General features: G+C 34.4%; 1 protein-coding gene across 1 annotated transcript in view; it reads left to right on the plus strand.

Annotated features, from left to right (window-relative positions):
- Positions 1–21,448, plus strand: part of LOC149808290 (uncharacterized) — a 145,644-nt gene that overhangs the window by 55,361 nt on the left and 68,835 nt on the right. The window contains exon 5 of the mRNA XM_089975662.1: positions 5,480–5,677. Coding sequence (XP_089831788.1) covers positions 5,480–5,677 — 198 coding nt within the window. The remainder of the gene's footprint in view (positions 1–5,479; positions 5,678–21,448) is intronic.

Raw genomic sequence — 21,448 nt, forward strand, 5'->3', positions numbered from 1 at the left:
AGCCAAGGGCTACAGTTTGAGAGCGATTTAACATAGAAGTTTCTGAGATTGAATCGTCTGAAGATGAGGATGCTGACAGTGACGATGATGGAGTTCTTGGGGATAAACATTGCACATAATTTTGTAAATACTGTATAAATACGTTGTGAAAGTCTTTCACAGATAGGGAAAAAATTACATCAATGTGTCGACAAATTCATTTAAAATAAATGGTGAAAATTTCGTGGATTTTATTTGGATATAAGAAGAGAAATTAAGGTAAGAGTGAATGCATGTGCACGATGTTTTCAAACAGGTAAAAACTATGGGTCACAAGCAGCTAGACACGGCTTTGTGCTTCTGAGGCATATCAGCAGAGATACTGAAAACAGTACTGGGGCCGAATGAGTTAATACTGGCCGCCATGTATAGCCTATCGTGTGCTCAAAAATGGCATTAAACCCAACAACAACAATTGATACAACATGCTGTATACAACTCACTTAATTTGCTGCTAATACTATTTCATACAAACTGGATGTGCATACAACTCCCTTGATTTATTGCTAGCATTAATTCATACAACTTGATGTATATATGACTCCCTTGATTTATTGCTAGTATTGATTTATACAACTTGATCTGTATATAATTCCCTTGATATGTCATGCTATTTATACAGATCCCTTAATATGTTGCTAGCATTCGTTGATACAACAGGTTGTTAGAAATGTTATTGATGCAAATCGACATTGGAGTTGTCACAAATTGGCAATGTAAGGGGGTGTAATTGATACAATGTCATTTTTAAAAGAATCCAGAATTATTTTGATATTCAGATTTCCATGAGATGTTGGACTTTAAATTGATTGCAGCTGAAATCCAGAAATTTGTCTGATTCCTGATGATAATATGTCTCACTTAATACCATTAAACTTTATGCTTTGTGTGATGTGGAATTTATTTTCTTTCCCCAACCTGAATCTTTCTTTTGGGAATTCCTCATTGGTGTCCCTGAAAATGTTGAAACAGTCCATTCTCTTACAATTTTGCTCTGGTATTTAAATAGAAGGCCAAAAGTAACCCTGCAGTTAAAGAGGTTTCCATGCATGATGATATCTTTCTGTCTAATAGCCCAGAATAATAACATAACATGACAAGTGAATTCATTTGAAACCAAAAACATGTTTTTGGTGAGTCATTGGATTAATGACAACTACAGAAATGTTGGAGAAATGGAAAATAAAACAAAATTACACACTTTTTGACAGGAAAGTTGACAGAGTCGGAAAGAAAAATGGGATTAATTTGGCAAAACAAATTTGATGAAAGCCAGCCATTGTCATAAATTGTAGTGAATTCCTGCAAACCACATTTTTATTTTCAATGGTATTAGCCTTAGTGCTGGGGTAAATTATATTACAGCCATTGTCAATAGGAAGAACTTGAGCCTTCCCCAATCCACAAGTTAAATTTAATACAAGTTATAAATGAATTCCTTTACCGTGCTCAGAGTACCGAAATGAAACTTCAATACTAGACCGTCAAGATTATTGGATTATCTTGAGGGGATGCAAACATGATGGCTACTTGGAAAAACAGCATTACTGTACATCAGGGATATGATGACTGGGAAATCAGCCAGATTCAAAATAATTTGGCATCAATAGAGACCAGATTCTGGTCAATTAATGCAAAATAAAGTTAGATTAATTGGTTTTTCTACTAAATATATATGAGATAGTTGTACCCTGTTATAATTAAATTAATCATTTGTCTGCTATGTCCATCCTGAATTGATTGAGCGATATTACCACATTCAGACTGATTTTATAGATATTACAAATTCAAATTTTTTTATTGTTCCTATATCAAAGAAGATAAAAGAAAAATGCCAGTAGGCAAAACAAAGTGTTGTTAATTGATAAATGTACGTTACATTTTTTAAACTTGACCATAGTACATACCTGGCCAGTGTCCACTAACAGCGGAATATATTCTTGTTTATTGTGTTGAATTGCATCCTATGAGGTGTTTTCTGTGTGAATGTTATCTAGAACCACTAGGAAAAATCTTGGACTCTTTGAGAGACTGACAAATTATGACCCAGTATTTTATGGATTTTATATTTGTTACATTCATCTTTTATTTTTTATACCTTTTATAAGGTTTTAGCATTGTAACTTACATATTTTATCTTCTTGTACTGCATGTTTACATCTATTTTTACTGCTCCAGTGGCCTAGTGGTTAGAGCATCCGCCTCTGATGCAAGAGGTCGTGGGTTCGATCCCCGGCCGAGTCATACCAGAGACTTAGAAAAATGGTACTAACAGCTGCCTCGCTTGGCGCTCAGCATTAAGAGGTTAGTGTTAGGACTGGTTGGCCTGGTGTTAGGATAATGTGACTGGGTGGGACATCATGCTAAATGTCTGCTGCACGATGCCCCCGTGCTAGACATCACTATAAACTGTCACACTGCAGACATCGCAGCGATATGACTGAAAAATTGTTAAAGCTACATTAAAAATTCAAATCACACAAACACACATCTATTTTAAGGCATTATCTTTATAAATGAAGGGCATTTTTTAAATATTTTTTATTTTTTAGAATTTAGCTTTTATTGGCAGCCAATTTTGTGTCAGTGTTGCATTAAACCCAGTACATGCATGCATACACACTATCCCTAAAACAGTACATGCATGCATACACACTATCCCTAATACAGTACATACATACATGCCCACTATCCCTAATGCATGCATGCCCACTATCCCTAATACAGTACATGCATGCATGCCCACTATCCCTAATCCAGTACATGCATACATACACACTATCCCTAATCCAGTACATGCATGCATGCCCACTATCCCTAATGCATGCATGCCCACTATCCCTAATACAGTACATGCATACATACACACTATCCCTAATCCAGTACATGCATGCATACACACTATCCCTAATACAGTACATGCATGCATACACACTATCCCTAATCTAGTACATGCATGCATACACACTATCCCTAACCCAATACATGCATGCATACACGCTATCCCTAATCCAGTACATGCATGCATGCACACTATCCCTAATCCAGTACATGAATGCATACACACTATCCCTAATCCAACACATGCATGCATACACACTATCCCTAACCCAATATATGCATGCATACACACTGTCCCTAATCCACTACATGCATGCATACACACTATCCCTAACCCAATACATGCATGCATACACACTATCCCTAATCCACTACATGCATGCATACACACTATCCCGAATACAGTACATGCATGCACACTATCTCTAATCCAGTACATGCATACATACACACTATTCTTAATTCATTACATGCATGCAAGCACACTATCCCTAATCCAGTACATGCATACATACACACTATTCTTAATTCATTACATGCATGCATGCACACTATCCCTAATCTAGTACATGCATGCATACACACTATCCCTAATCCAGTACATGCATGCATACACACTATTCTTAATTCATTACATGCATGCATGCACACTATCCCTAATCCACTACATGCATGCATACACACTATCCCGAATACAGTACATGCATGCACACTATCTCTAATCCAGTACATGCATACATACACACTATTCTTAATTCATTACATGCATGCATGCACACTATCCCTAATCCAGTACATGCATGCATACACACTCTTCTTAATTCATTACATGCATGCATGCACACTATCGCTAATACAGTACATGCATGCATACACACTATCCCTAATCCAGGACATGCATGCATACACACTATCCCTAATACAGTACATGCATGCATGCACACTATCCCTAATCCAATACATGCATGCATACACACTATCCCTAATCCAGTACATGCATGCATACACACTATCCCTAATCCAGTACATGCATGCATACACACTATCCCTAATACAGTACATGCATGCATGCACACTATCCCTAATCCAATACATGCATGCATGCACACTATCCCTAATCCAATACATGCATGCATACACACTATCCCTAATCCAGTACATGCATGCATGCACACTATCCCTAATACAGTACATGCATGCATACACACTATCCCTAATACAGTACATGCATGCATACACACTATCCCTAATACAGTACATGCATGCATACACACTATCCCTAATCCAGTACATGCATGCATGCACACTATCCCTAACCCAATACATATGTGCATACATTCCAGTTGGCTGGCTATCTCTCTTTATCATTGCCAACCCTAGTACTTTTTTCCCCACTGGTTTAAAAAAATCACTAAAAATCATATTAAATATGCATGTTTTTTAACATAAAAAAAATGTCTACCCTATTTTAAAACCAGCGCAGTAGGAAATACATTATTGGGGAGGACTAACCCAATACGTACGTGCATAAACCCAGTACATGCATCCACACTCAGTTTTGAATACAATATGACAAAGTAAATTAAGATGGGAAAGCAGGTAAAAATCTAACCATCATGAAATTTCAGCAAAAATCCTACTCTTGATGGCAGCAGTGGTTGAACCTTAAGTCCCAGAAGTGCTAAGCAAGTTCTTTTTCACTATTTAAGGAATTCTTACAGTTTACTAAGCTATTTTTAATTCCCATATTTGATTAGACTAAGCATTTAAGTTGCTACTTGTCCATATTGTCTTTACATATCTACATACATTGTAAAATTGCAGTCATAGGTCAAATAAAAAATCACACTCCGATTAAAAGACCATCCAGGGCATTTAGTAATAGCTTTATGGATGGAATATTTGATGTATTCTTATTACAAAATGCACTGAAGCTTTAAAAGACTTGAAAAAATGAGGGCCATGATTTTATGTTGAATTGTGAATGGTTGCAGGCAAGAGAGGGTTTAAATAAGGACTTGGAAAGCAAGTCATTCGTGTGACTGATGTATAACTTAGTCACACATGTGACTATATAAGTTAGTCACACATGTTACTGGTGTATAATGTAGTCACACATGTGACTATTTAAGTTAGTCACACATGTGACTGTTGTATAATTTAGTCACACATATGACTGATGTATAACTTAGTCACACAAGTGACTGATATATGACTTAGCAAGCTAGTCATTCAAGTGACTGATGTATGAGTGATTGACATTTTACTATTAAAAGAACTATTAAATGTAATAATGAAAACTGTGGATAAGTATGCTTAATACATAAATCATAGCAAACTTAAAATTCTGAAAATGTGAAGAGGTCTTGATTGCTAATGTATTCAGTCAAAACGATCCTCCAGCAAAGATATCATGTCATTTGTAGTAAATTAACAAATTTACTTGACTGACAGATGAAGGAAATTTTTTTTTTAGAGATTGGCTGTAAAAATGAAAGATTTGTCCAAACTTCGTTATGGAAAGGGTTTCTGGTTTGGAAAACATGTTTGTACAGAGGCATTATAAAAATTGGTTTGTGTAAATTTATTTTTTTTGCAGGTAAAACCACCACCATGTTGGGTACAGATCACTCTGCCCAGACCCTGGGAGCAGTTCCCTGTGCTATATTTTGGTTGTTTAAATTGATCAATGAACAGAAGGAGAAAACAGGGGCCAGATTTTCAGTTCGAGTGTCGGCAGTAGAAGTATCAGGAAAGCAAGAGGCGCTGAGAGATCTTCTTTCAGATGTTTCCCAAAGTATGTCCTTTTTATCCTTGTATTGGTTTTAGTGATCATCCTTGCTGGGTTAGTTCAAACATTATCTGTAGAACAGAAAATTATCTTAAAGCCCACAAAATATGCCTGAAGATTCAAATTATGGTTTCCTTAGTGTTATGGTTTTAATGTCATGCCTTTTATATTTCAGTGTGAAAAAATCTCTTACAGAAATTTTGGACCATTTCACACCTTTTAATAGGCCCCTCTCAAGAGAGGCCACCCTTTGATTAGAGACCACCTTGCCACACACCAAAATATTAAATTTTCCATTTTTCTCCTTTCAAGAAAGGCCACCCCAGACAAGGGGCCACCTTGCCATACTCCCAAATAGTACATTTTTCCTGTTTTTCTCCTAACAAGAGGAGCCACCCTTTTTTTCAGAGTTCAGCTGTTTAGAACCATTGAGGTTGGGATGGCCACATGTAAGGCAGAAGACCAATAATTTCTCAGATTGTTTTCCTTTTGTTATTTTAAAAACAAAAAGATCTTTAAAGTCTTTATAAGTTTAATGTTTTGGAGTAAACTGGATATGCATGCAATTGGAATAAAATGGATATGCATTGAATTGGAGTAAACTGGATATGCACAGAATTGGAGTAAACTGGATATGCATTGAATTGGAGTAAACTGGATATGCACAGAATTGGAGTAAACTGGATATGCATGGAATTTGAGTAAAACTGGATATGTATGGAATTGGAGTAAACTGATATGCTTGAAATTGGAGTCAAACTAGATGTGCATGGAATGCACATCAAATCTTTTTCATTGAAATAATTACATTAGTCTTTTACATAAGCATTGTTACATGGATATAATTACACCGGTGTTTTACATAAGCATTATTACATGGAAATAATTACACCGGTGTTTTACATAAGCATTATTACATGGAAATAATTACACTGGTGTTTTCCTTAAGCATTATTACATGGAAACAATTACACTGGTGTTTTACATAAGCACTATTACATGGAAATAATTACAGTGGCCTTTTACATAAGCAATATTACAAGGAAATAATTACACCAGTCTTTTACATAAGCAGTATTACATGGAAATAATTACACCAGTGTTTTACATAAGCATTATTACATGGAAATAATTACACCAGTATTTTACATAAGCATTATTACATGGAAATAATTACACCAGTATTTTACATAAGCATTATTACATGGAAATAATTACACCAGTGTTTTACATAAGCATTATTACATGGAAATAATTACACCAGTATTTTACATAAGCATTATTACATGGAAATAATTACACCAGTATTTTACATAAGCATTATTACATGGAAATAATTACACCAGTATTTTACATAAGCATTATTACATGGAAATAATTACACCAGTGTTTTACATAAGCATTATTACATGGAAATAATTACACCAGTATTTTACATAAGCATTATTACATGGAAATAATTACACCAGTCTTTTACATAAGCATTATTATTACATGGAAATAATTACACTGGTGTTTAACATAAGCATTATTACATGGAAATAAATACACCAGCCTTTTACATAAGCATTATTACATGGAAATAATTACACTGGTGTTTTACATAAGCATTATTACATGGAAATAATTACACCAGTGTTTTACATAAGCATTATTACATGGAAATAATTACACCAGTCTTTTGCATAAGCATTATTACATGGAAATAATTACACCAGTGTTTTACATAAGCATTATTACATGGAAATAATTACACCAGTGTTTTACATAAGCATTATTACATGGAAATAATTACACCAGTATTTTACATAAGCATTATTACATGGAAATAATTACACCAGTGTTTTACATAAGCATTATTACATGGAAATAATTACACCAGTATTTTACATAAGCATTATTACATGGAAATAATTACACCAGTCTTTTACATAAGCATTATTATTACATGGAAATAATTACACTGGTGTTTAACATAAGCATTATTACATGGAAATAAATACACCAGCCTTTTACATAAGCATTATTACATGGAAATAATTACACTGGTGTTTTACATAAGCATTATTACATGGAAATAATTACACCAGTGTTTTACATAAGCATTATTACATGGAAATAATTACACCAGTCTTTTGCATAAGCATTATTACATGGAAATAATTACACCAGTCTTTTACATAAGCATTATTACATGGAAATAATTACACCAGTCTTTTACGTAAGTATTATTACATGGAAATATTTACACCAGTCTTTTACATAAGCACTATTACATGGAAATAATTACACTGGTGTTTAACATAAGCATTATTACAAGGAAATAAATACACCAGCCTTTTACATAAGCATTATTACATGGAAATAATTACACCGGTGTTTTACATAAGCATTATTACATGGAAATAATTACACTTGTGTTTTATATAAGTACTATTACATGGAAATAATTACACTGCTCTTTTACATAAGCCATACTGGGATTGTAACAGGATTTGAGCTGAATGGATGCATGGATTAAATGACAACACAAACAAAATGTGATGCAAGGTGGAAGTTTATGAAATGAATTAATAAATATATGTATATTCTTTACAACATATGCAGTGTGATTCTTTCAAGCTCTAAACATGCAACTCATTCAATTACTTTACACAAACATTTGTTATATGTGAATGAATTGTGACTTTATGAAACCTTAATGACATACAAAAATAATTCATACAGTCATTCAAAAATGGGAAACAAAAATGCGATTCATATATTCAAAAATTGTAGACACAAGATACAGTAAAACCAAGATATCATTCATATAATCTCGTGTAATAAAGGTAAGATTCATATAATCTCATGAAAATAGATGTAACTCAATTGTACTCAAATGTACTCAATTGAAACACAAGATATAGTCCATGTACTCAACTGAAACACAACATAATCAACTGATGATCAATTGTAATAAACACAACAATTGTATCAAACATATGACTCATATAGTCATTTGTACAGCACGTATGATTCATAACAATGTATGACTTATTTAAATACTTTTAAACCTTGTAACAAGAAATTTTGACCTGGTTCACATGTCCATTGTCAGACCTCACTTCTCCTGAATTCTTGGTTTAGACCACACTTGCATTGGCCACACACCCCCTTCATGGATCCACCATGCGCACAAGTTTGCAGATCAGCACTGCCGTCTTTGTATGGCCTTGATGGTCGCACATTCTTCCATCCCCATACAGACAGACATACAAACAGCCAGACTGCCAGCCTGATACACCTGCACACAGCTAAAATGAAACCAAACTGGTCGTAATAACAGGAATGGTATTAAAATCTATAAACACATGCTGCTAAATCAAACTCTTAATAGCAACTTGTAACAGTTCAAAAGTTCATAACGTTTCAAATTCACATAGTGATAAAGGCAACATTTTATGCTACGACATTAAAACTGAATATGCTTCACATATTTGGAAATGAAATGTACCACTTACCCCTATGGCTGTAGAATGAAATGGAGAGCATACACTCCTTGACAAGATCCTGTAAGACCAATGTGTCAATTAAAACAGAAACTTGCCTTAAATCTACAGGAGAACGAGTATTTGCAAGGGTAAAATATGCATGCATACCATGCTTTTTGTGTCTCTCGCCACAAGCAATCTATGCCGAGATGCATGTTAGCTCAATCACGGTGACTAGAAAATCAATATCCACCCTATGTAATGTTGTAAGCTTTTACAACAGAAATGATCAAAATTGTTCTAAGGCGAAACCAAGTTATTTCTTGCCTTATTCTGTGATAAGGATATCATGCCAGAATGTAATATTATATTGATCTGGACACAATTTCAGGAAATGTTCTCATCCTATTTATTGAGATTTTACATTTTGATAATTAGTACTTGGTTATCAACAATGAATTTTTGATTTACTGTTTGTCATAGGTCAGAATGTGAGGTCATGCGATCTTGAAAATAGTCTTGATTTACTACTGAGGTAAATTTTAGGACAACCTCAAGAATTTGTTCTGGAGCAAATAAAATCCTAGGTGTGCAGGTTTAAAGTTGTGAAGCTTGTTCCTCCTGTTTACTATCCCAGCCAGCACAGGATTTGACATTTACACTTGTTTGGTAGCCCTTGACTAGTGAAAATATTGCGGACCAGTAGAAGTTTGCTTATAGCTTGTAACTAGTCCTTTAGACTGGTGTAAACAAAAAAACGAAATAATATTTTTTTAAACACGGGTAAGAAATGGACACAATCCAGTCCATCTAAGAAACTTTTAAAAAAAATTATGATTTTCTGATTCATAAGATATAACTAGCTATGGTCCTGGTCATAAAGGCATTTGACTTTTGTGCATAAATGCATGCATCTTAATGAATAGGACTGGATTACATGAGATCTGACTGGCTATTGAATATTGCATATAACACAAAGCCAGATACTTTACATGCTAGAGACTGTGATTTGTTATTGAATATTGCATATAACACAAAGCTAGATACTTTGCATGTTAGAGACTGTGATTGGCTATTGAATATTGCATATGACACAAAGCTAGATACTTTGCATGTTAGAGACTGTGATTGGCTATTGAATATTGCATATGACACAAAGCCAGATACTTTGTATGTTAGAGACTGTGATTGGCTGTTGAATATTGCATATGACACAAAGCCAGATACTTTGCATGTTAGAGACTGATTGGCTATTGAATATTGCATATGACACAATGCCAGATACTTTGTATGTTAGAGACTGTGATTGGCTATTGAATATTGCATGACACAAAGCCAGATACTTTGTATGTTAGAGACTGTGATTGGCTATTGAATATTGCATATGACACAAAGCCAGATACTTTGCATGGTAAAAACTGTAATTGGCTATTGAATATTGCATATGACACAAAGCCAGATACTTTTGCATGTTAGAGACTGTGAATGGCTATTGAATATTGCATATGACACAAAGCCAGATACTTTGTATGTTAGAGACTGTGATGGAGTAGTATCTGAAGACATGTACACCTCAGCGGTTTATTGTTATTTGAAGTTTGCTGTAATAATTGATTCATTTAAAAATCCAGTGCAAAACATATATGCATTTATTCCTTTAATTTCTATATTTTTTTAGTACAGGAGTACCATAGAAATATGTGTTTCAGTAAATATAAATAATGAATTGCTACATACAATGATGAATTGTAACGAGAATTTTCAAACATTGGAAATACTTGTAGATCATTAAAACAGCTATCCTGTCCAAGTATGAAATCTATTTGACTCATTCTCAAAGGAATCAGCAGAACGTTGGGCACAACTTCAAGTGGACTATTGTACCATCTGTAAAAACTGCATGCTTCCATGAATTGTAATTGTTTTGGATACAAATTTCAATGTACTATCTTGTTGGTGGAGACCTACTAAAATTTCATGGCAACTAGTAATGTATGAAACAAGTCTACTTTCTTTATTAGTGAATAAATTCATTGACACAGATTTTGGCAGTGTTAACAAAGCTAATATTGTACTAAATGGCCTTGTAAACAATATCACATAAAGACCTTGTAAACAGTATCACATAAAGACCTTGTAAAAAATATTACATTAATGCCTTGCAAACAATGTAGCATAGAAGCCATGTAAATAATGTAGCCTAAAATTTTAATTTGAGGACGATTTTGTTGAAACTTTTGTGACATGGGAGGGGGTCTGTTTTATTGTCTTAAAAATGTGCATGCCCTTTTTCAAATTAAATTTAATGATGTTGTTGTTGTTGTTGTTGTAGGGTTTAACGCCATTTTTCAGCACACGATAGGCCATATATGGCGGCCAGTATCAGTGGTGGAGGAAGAACCCGGGAAAACCCCGGAAAGAACCACCGACCCACGAGAAGCTGCTGGCAAGCTTTCTCACATACCCACATTGGCTGAATCCGAGACTCGAACCCACGCAGACAGAGGTGAGATGGCAGTGGTCCGTAACGACAGCGCTTTAGACCACTCGGCCACTCGGGGCCCCTAAATTTAATGAAATGGGGGAACTGTTTTATTGTCCTAAAAATGTGCATGCCTTTTTTTTCAAATTAAATTAAATGAAATGGGGGAACTGTTTTATTGTTCTAAAAATGTGCATGCCTTTTTTTCAAATTAAATTTAATGAGATGGGGGAACTGCTTCATTGTCCTGAAAATGCACCACTACACACCCTTTCCAAATCTCCTTGACATTAACAGACAAGACATCAGTATCCCTTTCAGGCTTTTTCCGACTGGGAATTCCAAATTCTAGCAGCAACCTGAAGAACAACAGACTATCCAGCCTGTAGTCACTTTGACATTTTCATTTCAGTTCCTTAACAACCAAAATCTCTTGCATACAGTTGCTCTAAGAAATGCAGGATTTTGAAGAAAAAATTCCTTACTGAAAGAAATCAATTAACTGATGCCACAAACTAAATTTTATCACAAAGAAGTCACTCCAGCTCCATTTTTGGCTTTATTATTTAAAAATGTATGGTACTTCAACAATAGCTTCTGACACATTTTACAGGAATCGTTGAAGAATGTCTCTATGACAGCATGGGTTGTGTATTCTGACATTGATGCTGGAGTGCTTTCATTTGTTTGACATTCCACCCATATGGATGGCCAGTCTATCAATAACAGACCAACATAGCAGCCAATCTTGTTGGGAAATTCTCTCAGCCAACATAGCAGCCAATCTTGTTGGGAAATTCTCTCAGCCAACATAGCAGCCAATCATGTTTGGAAATGCTCTTAGATTGAAAGAATATGTCAAGCACAATATGGCTACAGCTAAAAGAGTCTGTAAAATACACACAGAGGAATTCAGGAGTCAGGCCTACAGGTTGTTGTCAGAATTTTCAATTGCCAGGGATACAAAGCTGTGGCTGGGGATAAAAAGCTATGGCAGAGTTCATAGATACTGTTTCAGTATGATACACAAATTGGAATTACTTGGCAAACAATTGATTTATTTTTGTACCAGGGCTTCCAAAAGATTCTGTCTCCAGCAAAACATTTTCCCCCAGAATTTAACAATCTGCAGGATATTGGTGAAATTTGTAACAAAAATATTTCAAGATATTGTTTATTGTAAATAATTATAAAACATCTATATATAATAAATTGGTGTACCATAAAAATGTGCAGTTTTCCACTCTAGTCATAATGTTTTTGATTCAGTTTTAGTGTTATTCAGTCATTATTCACTTTATCTGTAAACTCTTTATTTAAAACAATGTTAGTTGTATAATTTTGAGAAGTCTCAAGATTTGGAGATAGATTTTCTTACCAGCATTTTTTCTGATTTTGGACTATATTAGGTTTAAAACAAAAATTACTGAATAGTTTCCACAGAATAATGGTGGCATCCTGCAACATGTTGAGTTGTAACTAGCTCATAAATTGAGACTTGGTGTTTTGCTTGCTGTTTCATTGGTGTCATTTTTTGTGGTCTTTATTAAAAATTACAGAAGTTCTTACATTCATGGATCAGAGAGGAAGTTCTTTTTGTTTGGATAGAAGAATTATTGATCAGTTAAAAGTTATTGTTTATAGCATCAATAAACTTAATGATAATGCATAAACTTAATTGACAGTATTTACTGTGGCTTTGGGATTTTCACAAGTGTAGACTTCAAGCAGTGTATCATTGCAAGGGTGCTGTTGTTTTCATGTATAAAATCCACACATTCCCCCACCCCCATATTACACATCCCCATATTTCACATTTCGCCCCCCCCCCCCCCCTTAGAATGGATATTACGCTGTTAGGGTGTGGGTGATATAATATGATCCCCACCTGTTATGGTGCTTTGGTTATTGTTATCATGGGTGATATAATATGATCCCCACCTGTTTTGGTGCTTTGGTTATTGTTATCATGGGTGATATAATATGATCCCCATCTGTTTTGGTGCTTTGGTTATTGTTATCATGGGTGATATAATATGATCCCTACCTGTTTTGGTGCTTTGGTTATTGTTATCATGGGTGATATAATATGATCCCTACCTGTTTTGGTGCTTTGGTTATTGTTATCATGGGTGATATAATATGATCCCCACCTGTTATGGTGCTTTGGTTATTGTTATCATGGGTGATATAATATGATCCCCACCTGTTTTGGTGCTTTGGTTATTGTTATCATGGGTGATATAATATGATCCCTACCTGTTTTGGTGCTTTGGTTATTGTTATCATGGGTGATATAATATGATCCCCACCTGTTATGGTGCTTTGGTTATTGTTATCATGGGTGATATAATATGATCCCCACCTGTTTTGGTGCTTTGGTTATTGTTATCATGGGTGATATAATATGATCCCCACCCGTTATGGTGCTTTGGTTATTGTTATCATGGGTGATATAATATGATCCCCCACCCGTTATGGTGCTTTGGTTATTGTTATCATGGGTGATATAATATGATCCCCCACCCGTTATGGTGCTTTGGTTATTGTTATCATGGGTGATATAATATGATCTCCACCTGTTATGGTGCTTTGGTTATTGTTGTCATGGGTGATATAATATGATCCCCCACCCGTTATGGTGCTTTGGTTATTGTTATCATGGGTGATATAATATGATCCCTACCTGTTTTGGTGCTTTGGTTATTGTTATCATGGGTGATATAATATGATCCCCCACCCGTTATGGTGCTTTGGTTATTGTTATCATGGGTGATATAATATGATCCCTACCTGTTTTGGTGCTTTGGTTATTGTTATCATGGGTGATATAATATGATCCCCCACCCGTTATGGTGCTTTGGTTATCGTTATCTAGGAGACTATTGACAATAGTGTTATTTGCCAGATTGAGTAATTGATAACATAAAATATGAATCAGTGAATGGGATAACAGAAGTCTGAGCAGAGATATTGAATAGAACAACGCAAGCCTCCGTATATAATATATAACAGTTTAATCAATTAAATGAACAAAATGAAATTGAAAATGACATTTGAATGATGCACTTTCTTTTAGAATTAGAATTACAAAATTTGTGTGAAATGCAGTTAGCCATTCTGTTATACCAATAAAATAAATTTTATCATAGGATCAAGTGAATGGTTGAATTGCCAGCATGTCAGCATAACCTGGTTGCTTCCTGTCCTTTACAAATCACTGTCAGAGACAGGTCATCATTGCCATAGTTTTTTCCTTCTCTCTCTCTCTCTCTCTCTCTCTCTCTCCCCCCCCCCCCGACCTCTTTAGGTCATAACCATAACTTGGTTGTAGTCAGCACTCCTTCCCACTGTGTAGCACAAGCATGAAGTTATTTTCCAACAAATAAATAAAACACAACCTAAATATTTGTCAGGTTTTTTTCTGGCGTCAGCAAATATTCCCACTCTTGCTATGTTCGATATTGTCTTATCGTAACTCAGCAGACTAACACTATGGTCGAGTCACAGCCTGATACATATACACCATTGTATTAACATGAAATTAATGTCTTTTTCCAAGCTGTTGTTAGCATTCATAAATGGAACCATGACACAACTAGACCTCTTTGATAATTATTGTGTCCATCTGTGGTTTATAAATTACTAGCTGAATGAAGCTGGTCGACACACATCAATCTTCTCAGTTAAGAGAATTCACAATTTTATTACAAAAATGATATAATGGACTTTGTCTTGTCTTAACTACATTATTTGCTAATTAGTGATAAATTGACACAGACATGGTAAAGTCAATTCTTAACATACATGATACATATCATCTAAGACAGATAAGTTAATTCTCACAGTTCATATCAGAGTAATGAATGAAATCCCTACAATACATGATTTCTGTTACATACAACCGTTAAATCTAAACACATTCATATCAGTGAAATATTTTATGACATTATTACAATGCATGAATCATTTAACATTCATGACCATGAATGCGTGATTAATTTCTGAACTCAAGGAAAATATAAGTATGAATTTAAAACAGATAAATTCAACAAATGATTAAAACTTACATCAGTGAGCATATAGTATGTGATTGGGACAATACCTTTGGGCCTTTTCTAGAACCACTCTTTCTTTGCAGCCAAATCACTCTCTGCTTCTGGATCATTCAAATTCTTTCAAGCTCCCTATCCCTTGGATGATTTATTTAGCAAGAAAAATTGCTTGTTAATTTCCTCAAATTTCTTCAGACTTCCCATTCAGCAGATAACATGGACTGCTGAATTTTGTTAGGGAAATTACTTAAATCGTTGAATTTTATGTAGGAAACACATCCCCTTCTATAATTTAGCCAATCAGGATTAACCAAAATTTTAACACACCCATCAAAGTCAGAACAATTCTCTCTAGTCCACCTTTATTATTAACTATTCCTGGATAATTGTATTTTATGACACCTATTTTTAATTACCCAAGATTGTTTCTGGTTCATCTCAACTTTGTCATCTTCTGCTGCTTGACCTAAACATCAACATGTCTGTTAGACCATTGTCCAAGCAGGTCCTAATTAAATTCAGTCCTCCCCCCAAATGGAGCATATTCCATCCTTTGCAGGCAGTAATTTATTGCAAGTCTAGCCCATAGTCAAAGTTAATTGTTACATATCACACTGACTATGACAAAATGTGCTATGACAAGACACCTACAAAAGATTTAATTGTTACATATCACACTGACCATGACAAAATATGCTGTGACAAGACATCTACAAAATATTTAATTGTTACATATCACACTGACCATGACAAAATGTGCTATGACAAGACATCTACAAAAGATTTGCACCATTACATACACAAAAGATGCAAACAAAGGTTGTTTCACTAATTTTTAGAAACCAATGATGTTTTATGAATTAGATGCTATTTTTTTTATTTCCCCTTTCTGCCTTCTCATCACCATATGAAGAATATGAATACATTTTGCTGTCTGAATATTAAAAACAAATGTGATAATTTCAACTCATTTCTCTTAGGTTTAATAAAATTTTATTGATGTGTTTCTTTCATGCCATTTGTGAACAAATGAATATTAAAAGTTTTGGCCTGTAGATGACCATTTTGAACAGGTAGTCTTTCGATAATTTATCATCATAGCTGTTATTGCTGTTGTTCTTGTCACCATCATAGCTGTTATTGCTGTTGTTCTTGTCACCATCATAGCTTTACTGCTGCTGTTCTTGTCACCGTCATAGCTTTACTGCTGCTGTTCTTGTCATCATTATAGCTGCTACTGCTGTTGTGCTTGTCAAAAGTCATTGATAATGCAAGTTAGACTGAGAAACATTCAGGTTTTATTCAGTTCATATCGCAGTAGAAGAATACATTTAAGCAGCTTATCTGTATTCTTTAGATACTAGCTCTGATTAGAGCTAGAATGGGAATCTCCATTAAAAACATCCTATTTGGCTCAGACTCTATGCATGGAAGATAGCTCTTGATTACTTACTAATAGGCAGGCAGTGTGCCTGGAATTCCTGATTTTATAGCATTGATCTTGTGCATTCCCATCCTTATAGTGGTTTGACTTCATCAGTTATCAAAAATATGTGTAATTTTGTGCTAAAGTTTACCACATGTATTACATTTCTTTGAAGAAAAATTAAAGCACCACTTCAGCTTTGCAATTTGGCTGTTGGAGCAGAGATGAAAAATGTAATGTAAATCATGCAATATAATGCAATATAATGTCTCATTAATGAGTTTCCTTATGCAATGAAATTCAGTTACATTAATGGAAAATTTGATTTGCGATGTTCATCAAAATTGCAACTGGTATACACTGGTTTGATTTATAAGAGAAATAGGAATTTAAATTGAAGGGTTCTAACACCAATTAGAGTGATTTATGAATTATGATTACTGGATGATATTTAAGTTGAATCACATTATTTATCAACGGCCATAATTAGAAACTCGTAACACAATTTATTTTTCGAAACATTCTTTTACCAACTTCTTTTCAAAGCATAACAAATATGGTGGATTTATTTGACAATTTGATTACTGATGATGGGAACAGGGTCTGACAAATTTCAGAATCAGACCTTAGTTCACTGGGCAACCAGGCAAATAATCTGACAGCCCAGTTTAAGTTCAGTTTGCCAGAGAAGGCAAAACTGTGTGCCTTGGAACGAGTTCAGATGCCCAAAGAAGGCATTTTAATATAAAATTGTTTCCTTCCCCTTTTCTTGTTCCTATTAGTCTTTTATACTAATTCTCCCTTTTTTTTGTCGAGTTATTACATTTCTGTAAAATTGTGAAGCAGCAAATCAAGATGACCTGTTTGTAGCTAGGTCATAGGAATCAGACAAAGTATTGCCAGAAAATAAAGTATAGAGAAAGATTTTAATAGATGAAAATACAGAAATGTTTATTATTTAATATAAATGTGCCATGAGTAGATGGATATATTGATAGGTAGGTTGCTAAGTAACTTACTCAGGCGAAGAAACAAAAATTGTTCAAACACTGAACCATATTAGTAATTCATCATATTTATTTATTGGATTTTTATGGAGAAAAAAACTATTAGGACTTTTTGCATTACAGTGTATCAAACATTTAACAACTATTGGAAGACTGATAAAAATGTTAGACTGTGTAAACTTGTTTATAATTTAAATTGTTTACTTGGAAAAATCCAGAATTTTACTCATAAGGTTGTGTAATGCAGTGTTATTTATTTTCCCCCTAAAGGTGTTAAATTACAACCTACCGCATATACCCATATAATGTGCTAGCAGCTATGATTGTGTTCAGTTACAACCTACCACACACACACACACACACACACACACACACACATATATATATATATATATATATATATATATATATATATATATATATATATATATATATATATATATATACTAACTACTTTGACTGTGTTCCATTACAACATACAGTAGCAGCCTTAGCTAGGTGCAAAAGTTGCAATCACACAGGGCCCACAAGTTGTATTCTTACTAAATTCGCCTTTTAAATTAAATGTTCAGCTTTATGTTTAAAATAGAGATTTTTTTTTCATAAAAAGTAAACAAAGAACAAACCTGTATGTTTCTGTGAATATTTCACAGAATTTCTTCAGTGATATAGAAATCAGATTTTGGGAGTTTGTTGTCCTCATATCATACCGGGCCTGCAAAGCCCTAAAATCACCGCTACAACGTACCAAATGTACCCATTTACACTGAATAATGTACTATATATAATGTACACTGTATAATGTACTAAATATAATGTACACTGTATAATGCACTATATATAATGTACACTGTATAATGTACTATATATATATATATATATATATATATATATATATATATATATATATATATATATATATATATAATGTACACTGAATAATGTGCTAAATATTATGTACACTGTATAATGTACTATATATAATGTACACTGTATAATGTACTATATATAATGTACACTGTATAGTGTAGTTGTTGTTGTTGTTGTTGTTGTAGGGTTTAACGCCATTTTTCAGCACACGATAGGCTATACATGGCGGCCAGTGTTAATGGGAGAGGAAGAACCCGGGAAAACCCCGGAAAGAACCACCGACCCTCAAGAAGCTACTGGCAAGCTTTCTCACATACCCACATTGGCCGAATCCGAGACTCGAACCTACGAAGACAGAGGTGAGATGGCAGTGATCCGTAACGGAGAGCGCTTTAGACCACTCGGCCACTCGGGGCCCCCTGTATAATGTACTATATATATATATATATATATATATATATATATATATATATATATATATATATATATATATATATATATATATATATATATAATGTACACTGAATAATGTGCTAAATATTATGTACACTGTATAATGTACTATATACAATGTATCTGCAACTGAGAATAGCATGCAGACAGTGATGTATTGTCAAATAATGCATTAGAAGATTGGTATTTGTGTTGTATGAAATCTTGAAAAATAATTTACAATCAAAAGATGTTGGTATTTCACTGTGCATGATGCTGAGCTAACTCAATAGGATAGGCAAACATCTCCCAAATGCTGATAATGAATTCTTGCAATTAAACTCACAAGAAAATTTTGGGTAGCAAATTCAGTTTGTTTTCTGTTCGTTCAAGTAGAATAAAATTAATTCAAAAAAGTCAGAGGATGCAAATTCACTTTAACAAATAAATTTACATTGGCATGTTAAGAGAAAGATTTTTGTACAAAGAGGGTCCCAGTGGGATCTCCTCTTATCATATCATCTTCCTCTTCACTTTCAATTAGAATTAATATGCTGTGTTACTCTGCAAGCAAAGTCTTTCTGTAAAAGAGATTCCCATTAGGAAAAAATGATAACCCATTAGGGAAAAATGATCACTTATTTATATATAAAAAAGCAGTGATCATACCTGGCATTTGTTACAAGACTTTTTAAATTACCTTTTTTCAGCATCTATTTATCTAAAGTTCCCTCACTGAACCCAATAAAAGTAGCATTGATTGTGGCATGATTGGAGAGTTCTAGTGTTTTAGGGCTAGTCCTTGGAGTACTTGAGGGGTGGTTGGAGAGTTCTAGTGTTTTGGAGATAGTTCTTGGAGTACTAGAGAGGTGGTTGGAGAGTTCTAATGTTCTGGGGATAATTCATGGAGTACTAGAGGGGTGAGTGGAGAGTTCTAGTGTTTTGGAGATTGTTCTTGAATTACTAGATAGGTGGTTGGAGAGTTCTAGTGTTTGGGGGGATAGTCCATGGAGTACTAGAGGGGTGGTTAGAGAGCTCTAGTCATTTTTGGGATAGTCCAAGGAGTAGTAGAGAGCTGGTTGGAGAGTCTAATGTTTTGGGGATAGTTCTTGGAGTATTAGAGAGGTGGTTGGAGAGTTCTAGTGTTTTGGGGATAGTCCATGAAGTACTAGATAGCTGGTTGTTGAGTTCTAATGTTTGAGGGGTAGTCCATGGAACACTAGAGAACTGGTTGGATAGTTCTGGTGTTTTGGGGATAGTTCATGGAGTAGTAGAGAGCTGGTTGGAGAGTTCTAGTATTTTGGGGATAGTTCATGGAGTACTAGAGGGGTGGTTGGAGAGTTCTAGTGTTCTGGGGATAGTTCTTTGAGTATTAGAGCAGTGGTTGCAGAGTTCTAGCATTTTGGGGATAGTTCATGGAGTACGTGTGGTGGTTGGAGAGTTTTAGTGTTTATGGGCATAGTCCATGGAGTACTAGAGGGGTGTTTGGAGAGATAATTATTTTGGGGATACAGTAGTACATGGAATTCTAGAGCTGATAAACTTGAAATTCTTCATCTGCATACATTTATTCACCAAGAACATGTTAAAGTTCAAGAAATTTTATTTTTATTTTGAGGAATCATAATTAGTTTCTGAATCAAGCAGAGCTGCCATAAGCAGACTGATTTTGGGGGCCAAAAATGGGTAGAAAGCAGGAAAATGTGACATACACACAGCATGTTTCTTTTTGCTAACATGCCAAATAAACCGCCTTTATACAATGGATTAGTGGTGTTCCCTAATATAACAGTTTAACTATTTTTCTCCTATCCCCCACCCTCTACTGAATTTTTCCCCCAGAGGAAGACTCACTATAGATAAGCTTAGTTCAGTTCATTAAAAAAGGATTGGCATGATGGAGCTTGACTTACTGCTGCTTTTTATTTAGATTATTATATTTGATTTTTTTCTTTCAATTTGATAATTGAGCATCAAGACTGTCTGGATTACTGAGAGCTTAAATTAAATTATGGGGATTTTGTATTTTAAA

The sequence above is a fragment of the Sinohyriopsis cumingii genome, chromosome 1 (assembly GCF_028554795.1).
Source record: "Sinohyriopsis cumingii isolate HCF-2022 chromosome 1, ASM2855479v2, whole genome shotgun sequence".
Lineage (NCBI taxonomy): Eukaryota > Metazoa > Mollusca > Bivalvia > Unionida > Unionidae > Sinohyriopsis > Sinohyriopsis cumingii.